This window comes from Macaca thibetana, chromosome 15 (genome assembly GCF_024542745.1).
Source record: "Macaca thibetana thibetana isolate TM-01 chromosome 15, ASM2454274v1, whole genome shotgun sequence".
NCBI lineage: Eukaryota > Metazoa > Chordata > Mammalia > Primates > Cercopithecidae > Macaca > Macaca thibetana.
In genome coordinates, this window is record NC_065592.1 from 13,464,974 (window position 1) to 13,482,261 (window position 17,288).

Here is a 17,288-nt window from a genome sequence, read left to right on the forward strand (position 1 = left end):
GATGGTGTGCGCCTGTAATCCCAGGTACTTGGGAGACTGAGGCACGGGAATCACTTGAACGGGGAGGCAGTTTGCAGTGAACTGAGATTGCGCCACTGGACTCCAGCCTGGGCGACAGAGCGAGACTCTCGAAAAAAAAAAAAAAAAGGAAAAAAGCCGGGCGCAGTGGCTTACGCCTGTAATCCCAGCACTTTGGGAGGCCGAGGCGGGTGGATCACGAGGTCAGGAGATCGAGACCATCCTGGCTAACATGGTGAAACCCGTCTCTACTAAAAGTGCAAAAAATTAGCTGGGTGTGATGGCGGGCGCCTGTAGTCCCAGCTACTCGGGAGGCTGAGGCAGGAGAAGGGCGTGAACCTGGGAGGCGGAGCTTGCAGTGAGCTGAGATCGCCCCACCGCACTCTCGCCTGGGCGACAGTGCGAGACAACGTCTCAAGGAAAAAAAAAAAAAGGAAAAAAAGAATGTTATATAAATGGAATTACACAGTGTATAACCTTTTGGGATAGTTTTGACTTTGTTTTTTCACTCAACACAAATATCTTGAGGCGAATCCAGGTTGTTGTGTGGCAGTATTCATTTATTTTTATCGCTAAGTAGTAGTACATGGTGTGGACGTACCGAAATTTGTTTAACCATTCACTCATTGAAGGATATCTGATTTGTTTCTAGTTTTGGGCTATTATGAATTAGGCTTCTGTGAGTATTTATATACAGATTTTGAACATGTTTTTATTGCCAAGGCTACAATTGCTGGGTCAAATGGTAAGTCTGTGGTTTGCAATTTACTTTTAAAATTACCGGATAAAAACCTTCTACCGGCCGAGCACGCGCCTGTAATCCCAGCACCTTGAGAGGCTGAGGTGGGTAGATCACCTGAGGTCAGGAGTTCAAGACCAGCCTGGCCAACATGTTAAAACCCTGTGTCTACTAAAAATACAAAAATTAGCCGGATGTGGTGGCACACGCCTGTAACCCCAGCTACTTGGGAGGCTGAGGCAGGAGAATTGTTTGAATCTGGGAGACGGAGGTAGAAGTGGGCCAACATGGTGCCACTGCACTTCAGCCTGGGAGATAGAGCGAGACTCCATTTCAAAAAAAAAAAAAAACACAAAAAACATGTTTTTTGGTTTTTTTTTTGGTGAAAAGCATCATTTTACAGTTCTTGTAAAGCTGTCTGTCTCCTAGAACCTAGTGTCTGTGGGTAGTTTGCATTGCATTAAGAATTCTGTATGACAGCTGGCAGAAATCCAACACCTCAATTATCACAGGGTACTTTCCTTTCCAATCAAAAAGTACACTTGGGCTTTCTAAGTATTAGACCTGGTATTTTTCTTTTTTGGTATTTTTATCTTTAGTTTTGATGTTGTAGTAAATGTTTGCCTTTTATTTTCTCTTTTTACAGCGGCTATGTGACTATGTTTGTGACCTCCTCTTAGAAGAGTCAAATGTTCAGCCAGTATCAACACCAGTAACAGTGTGTGGAGATATACATGGACAGGTAAAATTTCATGAGCAGATTTTTAAGTTTTGTACTGTCCATGATCCATGTGTGTTTTCACATGTGCTACAAAATTAACAACAACATCAACAAACACAACTGGTGGTAAGCTAGGTTGCCTCAGTCTCTGTGACACTAATGATTCCTGGTTTACATTTTTGGTGAATAAAAGCAGTGGTCAAATTAGTTATGGAGTTTGTTGATATTACATTTGTGAAGTGAATAATGCAGCATTATTTTTCTGTGGAATGGTGGGAGTGGGTAGAAAATAAAAAGTACAAACATATACTGCTCATAATAACTATGATTAACAGGAGATGTTTTGGTGTTAGGCACTTTTTTCATTCAGTTAATTTCTGTTCTGCTGTCATATATTGTTGAAAATGTATCATTTCTTTAGTGGGAATGAGAATAGCAAAGGTACAGAAAAATAAAATTGCTGGTCCATGATGTCACAGCAAATCACTGATGAATGAACTAGAAAATATTTAGTTCAATTTCTCATCTGCTGGGTGTTTGTTTGTAAGAATTTCAAAGCAGTGCCTGGCGTGGTGGCTCATGCCTGTAATCCCAGCACTTTGGGTAGCTAAGGCTGCTAGGTCGCAAGGTCAGGAGTTTGAGACCAGCCTCACCAACATGGTGAAACCCCGTCTGTACTGAAAATACAAAAAAATTCGCTGGGCATGGTGGCGCGTGCCTGTAATCCTAGCTACTCGGGCTGAGGCAGTAGAATCGCTTGAATCTGAGAGGCGAAGGTTGCAGTGAGCCAAGACCGCACCACTGCACTCCAGCCTGGGCAACAGAGTGAGACTCTGTCAAAAAAAAAATTTTTTTTTCAAAGCATTAACAGGAGGGGCATACCTCATATTTAGATCCTGTTGTCAGTGTTTAGCCTCATGTATATTTGTAGAATTTTTTCACTGGGAAATGAAAGCTGAACAGATTACTCATAGAGTGCTATATGCATACACTATAGTTGGGGCTGTAAGACTTAATAATACATTGCAAAACAATGTAGTCTTTAAAGGATGCCAACAGGACTTACGGTCGCCTGTGCAATTTCCCTGCCTTAAATATGACTATGTAAATGAGCAGAAATGTGTGTAAATTGGCTCTGATTAGGGACTGCTTCACGAGTAAAGTCTTGTTTTGGCTACTTACAGGCTGATTTTTTGTTTTTTCAAGGTGTTTTCTGCATCAGTTGAGATTTAAAAAAAATCTGACACTTGCATGTCATCACCTCCTAGATAGAGGTCCCATTATGTCATCTTTAATCTGTTAAAATTACAGTTTTTTAGAGTAGACTTTAGGAATTGATTTCCTAAAATTTCCGTGTAACTTCTCTCTAAAAATAAACATTTGTATTTTGCTAACATAAAGGATATTAATATAAGCAGTGTTTTAACACATTCCTGAAAACTGGAATAAACCAAGTCATGTTTTCCCTTAGTTGTAGTGTTAAAACTGAGGGGTTACCTGTGTTATCAAGGACTTTTTAAGATGTGAATTACAGCCATGATCAAAGGTCAGAAAGTTAGAGACCAACCTCGAGCTACTAAAATTAGAAGCATAAAATTGAACTTTTGTATTATATATACCTTCAGTCAAATGTACAGTTATTGCTAACATTTATCTTGTGTTTTGAGGTTAACAAAGTACTTTTTCACATATTCTGCATCAGTTTTTTCCCAAGAGTCCTATGAGATAGTATTATTTTGTAGACAATGAAAGGAAGACTGAAAGATTGAAGAAATAGCCCAAACTCACACACAGCCACTGCAGGGCAGATTGAGGTTTGAAACTAATTTGGGTTTCTGTTGTACATGTTATTTTAAGACCACCACCAAACTGTTAACAATTGTTTATGTTGTATATGTTCCTTAAAAACAATTGCACCAGGCGCGGTGGCTCACGCCTGTAATCCCAGCACTTTGGGAGGCCGAGGCGGGCAGATCACAAGGTCAGGAATTTGAGACCAGCCTGGCCAACATGGTAAAACCCCGTCTCTACTAAAAATACAAAAATTAGCCAGGCGTGGTGGTGCGTGCCTGTAATCCCAGCTACTCGGGAGGCTGAGGCAGGAGAATCGCTAGAAACTGGGAGGCGGAGGTTGCAGTGAGCCGAGATCGTGCCATTGCACCCCAGCCTGGGCAAGAGAGTGAGACTCCGTCTCAAAAAAAAAAAAAAAATAGGCGGGACGTGGTGGCTCATATTTGTAATCTCAGCACTTTGGGAGGCTGAGGTGGGTAGATCACGAGGTCAAGAGATTGAGACCATCCTGGCAAACATGGTGAAATCTCATCTCTACTAAAAATACAGAAATTAACCAGGTGTGGTGGCGGGTGCCTGTAATCGCAGCTACTTGGGAGGCTGAGGCAGGAGAATCGCTTGAACCTGGGAGGCAGAGGTTGTGGTGAGCCGAGATTGCACCATTGCACTCCAGCCTGGGCAACAAGAGTGAAACTCCGTCTCAAAAAAAACAAAAAACAAACACACACACAAAAAATGATTACTAATCAGAAACATGGGATTTGAGCCTCTAAATAGCTATTGACTGACTAAATACAATGTAAAATATATCCTTTGGGACTTATCTTCCTCTGGGGCCTGTTCTGGAATTGCAGGATTGGGTTTTGGGTATGAATAAACATGTTAGCGAGCATGTTGTGCTGAGAAGCATTGAAGCTGTGTAATATAGTGAGGAGTTATAGATTTCAGTGTCAGATACAACTTGGTTTAAATCTTGGCTTGGCTATATGTTAGCTATTTAAGAAGCCATTTCAGCTAGCTCACAAATTTGTTAAGTGTGGCCTGTGGACCCTTGGGTCTCTAAGGAGGTACAGAGGCAATGGAGGGTTAAATTGCTCATGCCTTAGCATGAATCAAGGGAAAAACACTAGAATAAGCTGATTATCATTGAGTTCTTCACCAACATGCCTGCATAGTAAAATAAAATGCCAGTTTCACTTAACTCTCAATCCTTTAGAATATACATTATTTAAAAAGTCTGGCTGGGCACGATGGCTCATGCCTATAATCCCAGCACTTTGGGAGGCTAAGGTGGGAAGATCGCTTGAAGCCGTGGGTTCTAGACCAGCCTGGGCAACCCAAGTGAGACCCCCCCCATCTCAAACTCCTGACCTCAGGTGATCCACCTGCCTCAGCCTCCCAAAGTGCTGGGATTACAGGTGTGAGGCACTGCATCCAGCCTGAGACTCCCCACGTCTAAAAAAAAAAAAATTTTTTTTTTTTTTTTTTTTTTTTTTTTTTGAGACAGAGTTTTGCTCTTGTCCAGGCTGGAGTGCAGTGGTGTGATTGTGCAATGGCACAATCTTGGCTCACTGCAACCTGCAACCTCTGCCTCCCATGTTCAAGTAATTCTCTTGCCTCCGCCTCCTGAGTAGCTGAGATTACAGGAATACGCCACCATGCCTGGCTAATTTTTTTGTAGGTTTAGTTGAGATGGGGTTTCTCCATGTTGCCCAGGTTGGTCTTGAACCCCTGACCTCATGGGATCCTCCTGTCTTGGCCTCCCAAAGTGCTGGGACTACAGGCGTGAGCCACCTTGCCCAGCCTTTCTTTCTTTCTTTTGAGGGGGGACAGGGTCTCGCTATGTCACCCAGGCTGGAGTGCAGTGGTGTGATCTCAACTCAGTGCAGCCTCTGCCTTCCGGGTTCAAGTGATTCTTGTGCCTCATCATTCTGAGTAGCTGAGACTACAGGTGTGCACCACCACGACTGGCTAATTTTTGTATTTTTAGTAGAGATGGGATTTTACCATGTTGGCCAGGTTGGTGTCGAACTCCTGGCGTCTTGTGATCCACCTGCCTCAGCCTCCCAAAGTGCTGGGACTACAGGTATGAGCCACTGCACCTGGCTCCCATCTCTTTAAAAAAGAAAAAAAATTAGCCAGGGTTGGTGGTCTGAATCTGTAAGTCCTAGCCACTCAAGAGGCTAAGGTGGTGGGAGCACTGCTTGAGCCCAGGAGTTTGAGGCTGCAGTCAGCTATTATTGTGCCACTGCACTCCAGCCTGGGCAACAGAGTGAGACCCCATCTAAAAAGAAAAAGAAAAAAGTCTGTGTGATGAAATGGGAAGTATGCGTAAAGCATATCTGCTGCATGCTGAAGAAAGATGGTTTACTCAAGGAAAAGTACTTGTGGGTTGGTTACGGTGGCTCACACCTGTAATCCCAGCACTTTGGAAGGCCAAGACAGGCAGATCACCTGAGGTCAGGAGTTCAAGATCAGCCTGGCCAACATGGCAAAACCCCATCTTTACTACAAAATACAAAAATTAGCCAGGTGTGGTGGCAGGTGCCCGTAATCCCAGCTAGTCAGGGGCTAAGGCAGGGAAAATTGCTTGAACCCGGGAGGCGGATGTTGCAGTGAGCTGAGATAGCACCATTGCACTCCAGCCTGGGTGACTGAGTGAGACTCTGTCTCAAAAAAAAACAAAACAAAACAAAACAAAAAAAAACCCAAAAGAAAAGGAAAGAAAAGTACTTGTGAAATTCTTTGAGTCATGAGTTAAAATAACTGCTTTTTTATGGAACACTATTTTTACTTGAGAATGACTGACAAACTGTGATTATTTAGACTTGGGTATTTGGCAACTATATTTGCAAAAGTGAAGGAAGTGAGCCAGTCACTTCAAGAGAACAATTGACAGTATTTGTTGCCAATGACGAAAATTGAATTTACTAATGAAAAATAGGAATTTTGGAAAATCTGAGTCCACCACTATGAGGCTAACAGTTTCCGATACTTTCCTGAGATGAGAAGTGATATTAACAAATATGGTTTTTTGATGATATAAAATGCAATGTCATTTTCATTTTTCAAATTTCTAGTTTACCATTTACTCAAAGTGTAAGATAACAAATGTAACAGAGTATGAAAGTTCACTGTTATAGGCTGGGCGCGGTGACTCACACCTGTAATCCCAGCACTTTGAGAGGCCGTGGCAAGCAGATTGCTTGAGCCCAGGAGTTTGAGACCAGCCTGAGTAACATGGTGAAACCCTGTCTCTACTAAAAGTACAAAAATTAGCCAGGTGTGGAGGTATGTGCCTGTAATCTCAGCTACTCAAGTGACTGAGGCATGAGAATTGCTTGAACCTGGGAGGTGGAGGTTGCACTGAGTCGAGAATGTGCCATTGCACTCCAACCTGGGCAATAGAGCTAGACCCTATCTCAAAAAAAAAAAAAAGAAAAGAAAAAGAAGATCACTGTTATGGCTTCAGATTTCATACTGCGATTAACTTTTAAGTTTCATAAACTGCCACTTGTCAAATATTGGTACAGTATTAAAAGAATACGCACAGTTACCTGAAAATGTTATTAAAATACTCTTTCCTTTTGTAACTGCTTATCTGTGTGAAGCTGGATTTTCCTCATCTGCTTTACTCAATATATCCCAACAGACTGAATGCTGAGGCAAGTCATATGACTAGCCATGTTCTATTTAGCCAGACATTAAAGAGATTTGTGAAAATGTAAAACAATGTGAGTTCTCCTCTTACTAAACAATTTTTATTTTATTTAAAATGTGTTTGTGATACTTTTTGATGGGTATGTTATTGATTTTTTTTTTTGAGATGGAGTTTCACTCTTGTCACCCGGGCTGGAGTGTAATGGTGTGATCCTGGCTCACTGCAACCTCAGCCTCCCAGGTTCAAGTGATTCTCCTGCCTCAGCCTCCCAAGTAGCTGGGATTACAGGTGTGAGTCACCATGCCTGGCCTGTGTTATTAATTTTTAAAAATTAATTTAAATATTTAAAACTTCTGAGACAGAGTGAGACTCTGTCTCAAAAAAAAAAAAAAAAAAAAAAAAAAAATCCACTTCCCAGGCTGGGTAAAGTGGTACATACCTGTAGTTCCAGCTACTCAGGAGGCTGAGGTGGGAGGATTGCTTGATCCCAAAAGTTTGAGACCAGCCTGGGCAATATAGTGAGACTCCATCTAAAAAATAATGATAAAGAAAAAAAAAATCTACTTCTCAAGATTGTTTTTGGTTTAAAATGGGAGCAGAGTGTCTGAAATATGAAAAACATAGAGTAGCTGGGTGCAGTGGCTCACGCCTGTAATCCTAGCACTTTGGGAGGCCGAGGCCGGTGGATTACCTGAGGTCAGGGGTTTAAGACCAGCCTGGCCAATGTGACAAAACCCTTTCTCTACAAAAAAATACAGAAATTAGGCAGGTGTAGTGGGCCGTGCCTGTAGTCCCTGCTACTCGGGAGGCTGAGGCAGGAGGGTTGCTTGAACCTGGGAGCCGGAGGCAGCAGTGAGCCAAGATTGCACCACTAAACTCCAGCCTGGGTAACAGAGCGTGACTCCATCTCAAAAAATAAGAGGGAGAGAGAGAGACATAGAGTAGACGGTAGATATTATTTGACGATGAGGTAGGTGCCTAGTAATGTAGGATGAAAGTAGGGCTGGACGCGGTGGCTCATACCTGTAATCCTAGCATTTGGGAGACCCAAGCGGGTGGATCACCTGAGGTCAGGAGTTCAAGATCTACCTGGCCAACATGGTGAAACCCCGTCTTTACTAAAAACACAAAAATTAGCGGGGGTGCGGTGGCAGGCGCCTGTAATCCTATCTACTCGGGAGGCTGAGGCAGGAGAATCAGTTGAACCCGGGAGGTGGAGGTTGCAGTGAACTGAGATCGTGCCATTGCTCTCCAGCCTGGGCAACAAGAACAGAACTCCATCTCAAAAAAAAAAAGGAAAAGAATTGCCCAAGTTCTCAGGAAATGGGAACCTATGTATCACTGACACAGAATATTTGTCTGCCTGTATGTCTGGTAAATATAGACTTTAAAAGCTTTTGTTTAAGAACAGATATCTGGCCGGGTGTGGTGGCTCACGCCTGTAATCCCAACACTTTGGGAGGCCGAGGTGGGCAGATCACGAGGTGAGGAGTTCAGGACCAGCCTGACCAACATGACGAAACCCCATCTCTACTAAAAATACAAAAATTAGCTGGGCCTGTTGTCATGCGCCTGTAATCCCAGCTACTCAGGAGGCTGAGGCAGGAGAATCGCTTGAACCTGGGAGGCGGAGGTTGCAGTGAGCCGAGATCATGCCATTGCACTCCAGCCTGGGCAACAGAGTGAGACTCTGTCTCAGGAAAAAAAAAAAAAAAAAAAAGGACAGATATCTGTAAACATCAATAGAAAAGTTTAAGGATACTCTTCTACCATATTTTTATAAAAAACCTGACTTTTAAAACTTTTTTAATGTTCACTTCCTGACTTTGTGTATACACCTACTCAATTTTTTACATAATGGAATTGTATAGTTATATTATAGGTATTGTTTTGTGTTCCATTCTTTTCCCTAGTGATTTTTGCATTTTGCTACATGGTTTTCATCATAATTATTATTCGTGACCTCGTAAGGTCCTTGAGTTGCTAGATCTTACTTTAAGATACTCACTTACGTTACTCACGAAGGCTGTTTCTTTTGATTTTTTAAATGATGTCATAACACTTTTTTTTTTTTTTTTGAGACAGAATCTTGCTCTGTCATCCAGGCTGGAGTACAATGGCAACATCCTGGCTTACTGCAACCTCTGTCTCCCGGGTTCAAGTGATTTTCCTGCTTCAGCTTCCCTAGGTAGCTGGGACTACAGGTACCCGCCGCCACGTCTGACTAATTTTTGTATTTTTAGTAGAGACTGGGTTTTGCCCTGTTGGCCAGGCTGGTCTCTAACTCCTGACCTCAGGTGATCCACCCACCTCAGTGTCCTAAATTGCTGGGATTACTATGAGTGAGCCACCACACCCGGCCCACATTTTTTAAATTTTTTTATTTTTTTTGAGACGAGGTCTTGCTCTTTCACCCAGGCTGGAGTGCAGTGGCGTGATCCTGGCTCACTGCAACCTCCACCTCTCAAGTTCAAGTGATTCTCCAGCCTCAGCCTCCCAAGTAGCAGGGATTGATTACGGGTGCCCACCACCATGCCCGGCTAATTTTTGTATTTTTAGTAGAGATGGGGTTTCACCATGTTAGACCCGGCTGGTCTCGAACTCCTGACCTCAGGTGATCCACCTGCCTCGGCCTCCCACAGTGCTGGGATTACAAGTGTGAGCCACCACCGTTCCCGGACCATAACACGCTTTTTTTTTTTTTTTTTTTTTTTTGAGACGGAATCTTGCTTTGTTGCCCAGGCTGGAGTGCAGTGGCATGATCTTGGCTCATTGCAACCTCTGCCTCCTAGGCTCAAGCAATTCTTGTGCCTCAGCTACCCAAGTAGCTGGGATTACAGGTGCAGGCCACCATGCCTGGATAATTTTTGTATTTTTAGTAGAGATGGGATTTCACCACGTTGACTAAGCTGGTCTGGAACTCCTGACCTCAAGTGATCCACCTGCCTGGGACTCCCAAAGTGCTGGGATTACAGGCGTGAGCTCCCGAAGTTCAGGGATTACAGGTGTGAGCCTGGCCTGTTAGCTAATTTTCAGAAGATAGATACATTTTATACCTATCTAAAGTTTTTTTTTTTTTTTGGTCTGACTTTTTAGACTGATGGAACATTGTTATAAAGGGTGTTACTTTATTTCTTTCAGTAGTTAATATTTCACTTTCAGTTTTCTTCACTTTGACTAAGATTCCTATTAAGTGTTTAAAGCTTAAATGATAATTTTATTTCAACTGTAAAAGATGAATGTGTTAGAAATAGTTAGTTGTAGTTGGTCCAATGTATTGTAGTCAGTTCCCTTAATCCAAAATAATTTTTTTTCCAGAAAAACTGTAATGCTTTCTTTGGAAATTAGAGCTAGGATAATAATCGAGTTGATTGAAATTTGACAAATGCACAATTTGCGAGTTACCACATTTCAGTCAAATAGAAATATGATGAAATATGATTGGGTGTTGCCGGGCACGGTGGCTTAAGCCTGTAATCCCAGCACTTTGGGAGGCCGAGGTGGGTGGATCATGAGGTCAGGAGATCGAGACCATCCTGGCTAACACGGTGAAACCCCTGTCTCTACTAAAAATACAAAAAAAAAAAAAAAGCAAGCCAGGCATGGTGGTGGGCACCTGTAGTCCCAGCTACTTGGGAGGTTGAGGCAGGAGAATGGCGTGAACTCGGGAGGAAGAGCTTGCAGTGAGCTAAGATGGCCACTGCACTCCAGCCTGGGTGATAGAGCGAGACTCTGTCTGAAAAAAAAAAAAAGAAATATGATTGGGTGTCATGGCTCGCACTTGTAATCCCAGCATTTTGGGAGGCTGAGGTGGGAGAATTGCCTGAAGCCAGTAGTTTGAGACTAGCTTGGGCAAAAAAGGGAGGCCCTGTCTCTATAAAAATTTGCTGGGCATGGTGGTGTGTAACTGTGGTCCTAGCTATTGAGGAGGGCAAGGTAGGAGGATCACTTGAACCCAGGAGTTTGAGGCTGCAGTGAGTTATGATTGCATCACTCCATTCCCGCCTGGGTAACAGAGCCAGACCCTGTCTTAAAAAAGAAACAAAAAATGATGAAATATGTAATTTTTTTTTAAACTGATCATTGAGAAGAGACTCCATGGCTGTGGAGCCTGAGGGTACATGACTCTTAACTGTAGAATATGGGAATATCTCTGTATGACACTGTGAAGTGTCATGTAAGTTCAGTTTGGAAGAAAAAGAGATATCCACTTGTTTCCTTAATCTCTTGTCTCATTGAAATAGATACAGAATTTGGGTTGGCTGTTAGATTAGCTTACTGAGAAATTGGACAATTTGTAAAGGATGTCAGAATTCTCAAGAGATAGATGGGGAGATGTATGAAAGAAAATGAGAAAGGGAGCCTATGATAATGATCTAGTAGTGGTTTTATGGTAACTGAGCTTTATTTGGTGCTTTTTTTAGTCGTGAGAACTGTGTGCTTGGCAGTTTGGCTTACACTTTATTTCTTAAAAATGTAAATATTTGGAGTCCTCTTAACTGCTTCTTTACACATTTCACTCTCAGTTTTGTTGTTTTGCTTCCTAACAGGAATTTGTAATCAGCATATATTGCATTTCTTTTATAGTTTTATGACCTTTGTGAACTGTTCAGAACTGGAGGTCAGGTTCCTGACACAAACTACATATTTATGGTATGTAAACACCACTGATATCAAGTGCTTGTTTAACATGGAAAGGATCTGACTTATTAAATGTAAATTGCATAATAATTTTTTGCCATGTGACAGTCCCCATTTCAGTATATGAAAAGGTGTGTATTAGTCCATTTTCATGCTGCTGATAAAGACATACCCGAGACTGGGCAAGTATAAAAGAAAGAGGTTTAATGGACTTACAGTTTCACATGGCTGGAGAGGCCTCATAATCATGCAGAAGGCAGGCAGGACCAAGTCACATCTTACATGGATGGCAGCAGGCAAAGAGAGAGAGAGACTGTGCAGAGAACTCTTGTTTTTAAAACCATCAGATCTCACGAGACTTACTATCATGAGAACAGCACAGGAAAGACTTGCCCCCATGGTTCAATTACTTCCCACCGAGTCCCTCCCACAACATATGGGAGTTCAAGATGAGATTTGGGTGGGGACACAGCCAAACTATATCAAAGTGATTGTGTACTTTTCTACATTTAACTATGTCCTCTAATTAATTGCCTTAGTAAGCCACTGTAGATAGGGTTGGGTAATAGCTATCAGTAATGAGTGGGCATAAAAATAACCCAGAACCCCTGGTTTAAGGCATAAATCTTCAATTGACTATTATTTATTCAAACTTTTCGAGCATTCATTTTTATCTCTTGTTAATCTATGGATGGATGAATATACATACCTACACATTTGCTATTAAGGTAGATGTTTGCTTTTCTTTTGGAATGTAGTGTTACTGTTGAACTTTTTCTGGATCCTTCTCTCATTATCTTTCCTTCTGAAAGTTTCTGGGTCACTTTCCTATTTTTTTTTTTTTTTTTTTGAAATGGAGTCTCGCTCTGTTGCCAGGTTGGAGTGCAGGTGTGATCAGCTTATTGCTACCTCTGCCTTCCGGGTTCAAGTGATTCTCTTGCCTCAGCCTCCTGAGTAGCTGGGATTACAGGCGCGTGCCACCATGCCCAGCTAATTTTTGTATTTTTACTAGAGACGGGGTTTCACCATGTTGGCCAGGATGGTCAGGATCTCTTGACCTCCTAATCTGCTGGCCTCGGCCTCCCAAGGTGCTGGGATTATAGACATGAGCCACCGCACTTGGCCACTTTTCTTTCAGTTGTTTTCCTATTGGTGTAATATTGGCCCAAGTCAGATATTAATGGGAAGTGTAAATAGTATATTATCATATATGGTTGTTAAATGCAAAACTGAACCTAGAACGCTGTTATAATTATGGTATTTGTTTTTACAAAAAAATTTTTTTTCTTCAAGTAGGCAGCTCTTCCAATACAGTTAAAATGATTTCTTAAAATAGAAAATTATTTTATCTGGGCATGGTGGTGCACACCTGTAGTCCCAGCTACTTGGAGGCTGAGGTGGGATGATTGTTTAGGCTCAGAAGTTCTAGACCAACCTGGGCAACATAGTGAGACCCCCATCTCTAAAAAAAAAAAAAAAATTGAATTTTTAAAAATTAAATTGCTTAAAAAATACTGGTTAACAGATGACCAAATCAACTAATGCAGGTAATAGAGGATTGAAAAAAATGGTGGTTTTGCCAGGTATGGTGGCTCACACCTATAATCCCAGCACTTTGGGAGGCCGAGGTGGGCAGATCACAAGGTCAGGAGTTTCAGACCAGCCTGACCAACATGGTGAAACCCCTGTCTCTGCTAAACATAGAAAAATTAGCCAGGTGTGGTGTCGGTGTGCGCCTGTAATCCCAGCTACTCAGGAGGCTGAGGCAGGAGAATCACTTGAACCCAGGAGGTGGAGGTTGCAGTGAGCCGAGATTGCGCAACTGCACTCCAGCCTGGGTGACAGAGTGATACTCTGTCTGGAAAAAAAAAAGCGAGAAAATGGTGGTTTTTCAGGGAAAGTTCTTGAGAGAATGGCACAGCAGATTCTTGTAGGTTTCCCTGGAGTCCAAAATCTTGTTTCTATAAACATTTAATAGAAACAGTTTGTTTACTTCTATTTTAATTTTTGTTAAAATCAAATTTCCAAATATTTCAGTATGTAACTTTTTATTGTAGTTATGAACCATGAGTTTGTGCAGTTTGATGTAATTTGAAAAGAATATTGTGGCTATTGTATTGTTTGTAACTGTACACTTTTACTTCACAGGGTGATTTTGTAGACAGAGGTTACTATAGTTTGGAGACCTTCACTTACCTTCTTGCATTAAAGGCTAAATGGCCTGATCGTATTACACTTTTGCGAGGAAATCATGAGAGTAGACAGATAACACAGGTCTATGGATTTTATGGTAAGAACTCCTATTTCTCTGATTCTGAATATTATTTTACTTTCCTCTTTGGAAAACAAAGCTACACAATCATACACATGCTTTATGTATATTATTTTCCCCACATCCTCACTCCTTCACTCCTCCCCAACAATTGAAAATCTTATGCTGGAGAGATTACTGTTAACTTTTTGGTGTGCATCTTTCTAGATCTGTGCCTCAAAGTGTAGTCCTTAGTTTATCTTGCTGGAATCACCTGGGTTCTCATTAAAAATGTAGACTGTGGGCTGGATGGGGTGGCTCACACCTGTAATCACAGCACTTTGGGAGGCTGAGGCAGGCGGATCACAAGGTCAGGAGATCGAGACCATCCTGGCCAATATGGTGAAACCCCGTCTCTTCTAAAAATACAAAAATGAGCTGGGCGTGGTGGTGCATGCATGTAATCCCAGTTACTCGGGAGGCTGAGGCAGGACAGTCGCTTGAACCAAGGAGTCGGAGGTTATGGTGAGCCAAGATCACGCCATAGCACTCCAGCCTGGCGACATAGTGAGCCTCTGTCTCAAAAAAACAAAACAAAACAAAACAAAAATGTAGATTGCTGGGCCTCACCACAGATTTATTAATCAAAATATTTTGGAGTGGGAATCTAGAATCTGCTGAAGGTGAATGTTCTGCACAAATTGGAGAGTCCATTCTCATCTATTTTGTGTGTGTGTGTATTTATGTGTGTTTATATATGTACAAACACACACTAAAATGGGGTCATACCTGATTTTTTGACTTTATTGTCATGTTTATAGCTGCATCATATACCATATGGATGTACCATAATTGATGTATCAGTTTTTTCTCTATCATTAGACTTTAGAGTTGTTTTTAAGCTGCTATTACACATCCTTTTACATATATCTCTGTATGCTCACTCCAGAGAATGCTAGGACCTCAGGGATCAGAAGCAGAACTTAGTCATAAAAAGCAAAATAGGCCAGGCGCAGTGGCTCACCCCTGTAATCCCAGCACTTTGGGACGCCGAGGCGGGTGGATCACCTGAGGTCAGGAGTTTGAGACCAGTATGACCAACTAAACCCCGTCTCTACTGAAAATACAAAAGTTAGCCGGGCATGGTGGTGGGGGCCTGTAATCCCAGCTACTTGGGAGGCTGAGGCAGGGAGAATTGATTGAACCCAGGAGGTGGAGGTTGCAGTGAGCCAAGATTGCGCCATTGCACTCCAGTCTGGGCAACTGAGCGAGACTATGTCTCAAGAAAGAAAAAAAAGCAAAATAGCTACTTCTCTAAAACTTTTATTTGGTTGAAAGTTACAGAGAGAGAGAGAGAGAGCGCTTATTAGGAACCCCCTTGAAGGAAATATAATTATCAAGATTATGAATTTGGATTTTCCTTGAGCACAATTAAGGCAGATATTGAGAGATTTGGAAACATTAATTGCAGAACCCTTTAGTTTTAAATTTTATATTTTGAATTATCTTCTGTCATTATAAAGATAGGCTGGGCTGGGCGTGTTGGCTCATGCCTGTAATCCCAGCACTTTAGGAGGCCGAGGCAGGCAGATCATGATGTCAGGAGATTGAGACCATCCTGTCTAACATGGTGAAACCGCGTCTCTACAAAAAATACAAAAATTAGCTGGGCATGGTGGCGCTTGCCTGTAGTCCCAACTACTCGGGAGGCTGAGGCAGGAGAATCGCTTGAACCTGGGAGGTGGAGGTTGCAGTGAGCTGAGATTGTGCCATTGCACTCCAGCCTGGGTGACAGAGCGAGACTCTGTCTCAAAACAAAACAAAACAAAGATACTCTGAACTCTCTTACTCTTCAGTTTGTCTGCCATTATCAATTAGAGAAATTTTGATAATTGTTTTTATATAATTTTTTAAATACTTGTAAAGTTAGATAATATTTGTCTCCTTTCTTTTTTTTTTTTTTTTTTTGAGGCGGAGTCTCGCTCTGTCGCCCAGGCTGGAGTGCAGTGGCCGGATCTTGGCTCACTGCAAGCTCCGCCTCCCGGATTTACGCCATTCTCCTGCCTCGGCCTCCCGAGTAGCTGGGACTACAGGCGCCCACCACCTCGCCCGGCTAGTTTTTTGTATTTTTTAGTAGAGACGGGGTTTCACTGTGTTAGCCAGGCTGGTCTCGATCTCCTGACCTCGTGATCCGCCCGTCTCGGCCTTCCAAAGTGCTGGGATTACAGGCTTGAGCCACTGCGCCCGGCCTATTTGTCTCCTTTCTACAAGTTACTTCTTATTTTCGTTTACAAAATAAACACCAATTGAAATACAACTTTTGGATCAATATTTTAGATACCATACTATGATATTAGCTCAGTGAAAATACTAAAACTAATGTTATCAAAACACACACACCTACTATATATATGTAACTAATGCTACATGCATAATATATAAAACGCATATTGTTATATATGACTAATATATGACATATGTTTTTTATATGTGACTGTTTTTATATATACAGTTATACTCCAGAATTCGCCCAGCTTTCATCAATGTAGGGCTAAAGGGGAAAAAAATGGGGTGAGGAAGGAGGACATTTTAATCAAGGTGCCTTGACTGAGGAAAATGACAGCAACACAAAATCTAGTATTGAACTTTCTTGTTCCCAGAGCTCTGTTCTTGTAGTGGTGTTGTATGGTTTTGTTTAATAAAATGAAGCTTAACAGCTCCTCGGGAATAAGATAATTTTAGTTATTATAAGACTTACATTGATTTTAAAGGAATAAGATATCCCTATATAACTTTACACTGGGCCTTCCGTTCACACTGATAAACACATGCTGGGCAGTTACTATAGAGCCAAGCTCAAGATCCCTGCCTGCAACCTGAGCTCATTGTTAGGGCTCTCTTATGCCAAGTTTACATAACAATCTTGCTTCACATAGATATATAATTGAGAAAATCTTGGGGAGTGGTCATAACCTGCAGACTTCTTTCCTATATCATTTTCAGCTTCACTTAAGGCAATAATGGTATGTCAGGTTTTTTTTTTTCTAAAATTATGGAAGAAGTCAAAGTGCAGAGCTTCCATGGTGTTAACAGAAGAAGTGTGTACCCTATTAACTATGTAGACAGTCAGGGTATAGTGGCTCACACCTGTAATCTCAGCACTGTGGGAGGCTGAGGTAGGAGGATTGCTTGAGCTCAAGAGTTCAAGACCAGCCTGGACAACATAGGGAGACCCCCATTTCTACCAGAAATAAAATTAGTCAGGTGTGGTGGCACATGCCTGTAGTTCCAGCTATTCGGAAGGCTGAGGTGGTAGGATCGCTTGAGCCCAAGTGGTTGAGGTTACAGTGAGCTGTGATCTTGCCACTGCTGATTGCGCCACTGTATTCCGACTTGGGCGACAGAGTGAGACCTTATCTCAAAAACAAAAAGCTATGGAGGCAGCAGGAAGAGTGTTCAACTGGGA

The 17,288-nt window shown here is 42.0% G+C and overlaps 1 protein-coding gene across 1 annotated transcript in view; it reads left to right on the plus strand.

Annotated features, from left to right (window-relative positions):
* Window positions 1–17,288, plus strand: part of PPP6C (protein phosphatase 6 catalytic subunit) — a 47,984-nt gene that overhangs the window by 21,915 nt on the left and 8,781 nt on the right. The window contains exons 2-4 of the mRNA XM_050760568.1: window positions 1,404–1,499; window positions 11,518–11,583; window positions 13,720–13,861. Of these exons, the coding sequence (XP_050616525.1) occupies window positions 1,404–1,499; window positions 11,518–11,583; window positions 13,720–13,861 (304 nt within the window). The remainder of the gene's footprint in view (window positions 1–1,403; window positions 1,500–11,517; window positions 11,584–13,719; window positions 13,862–17,288) is intronic.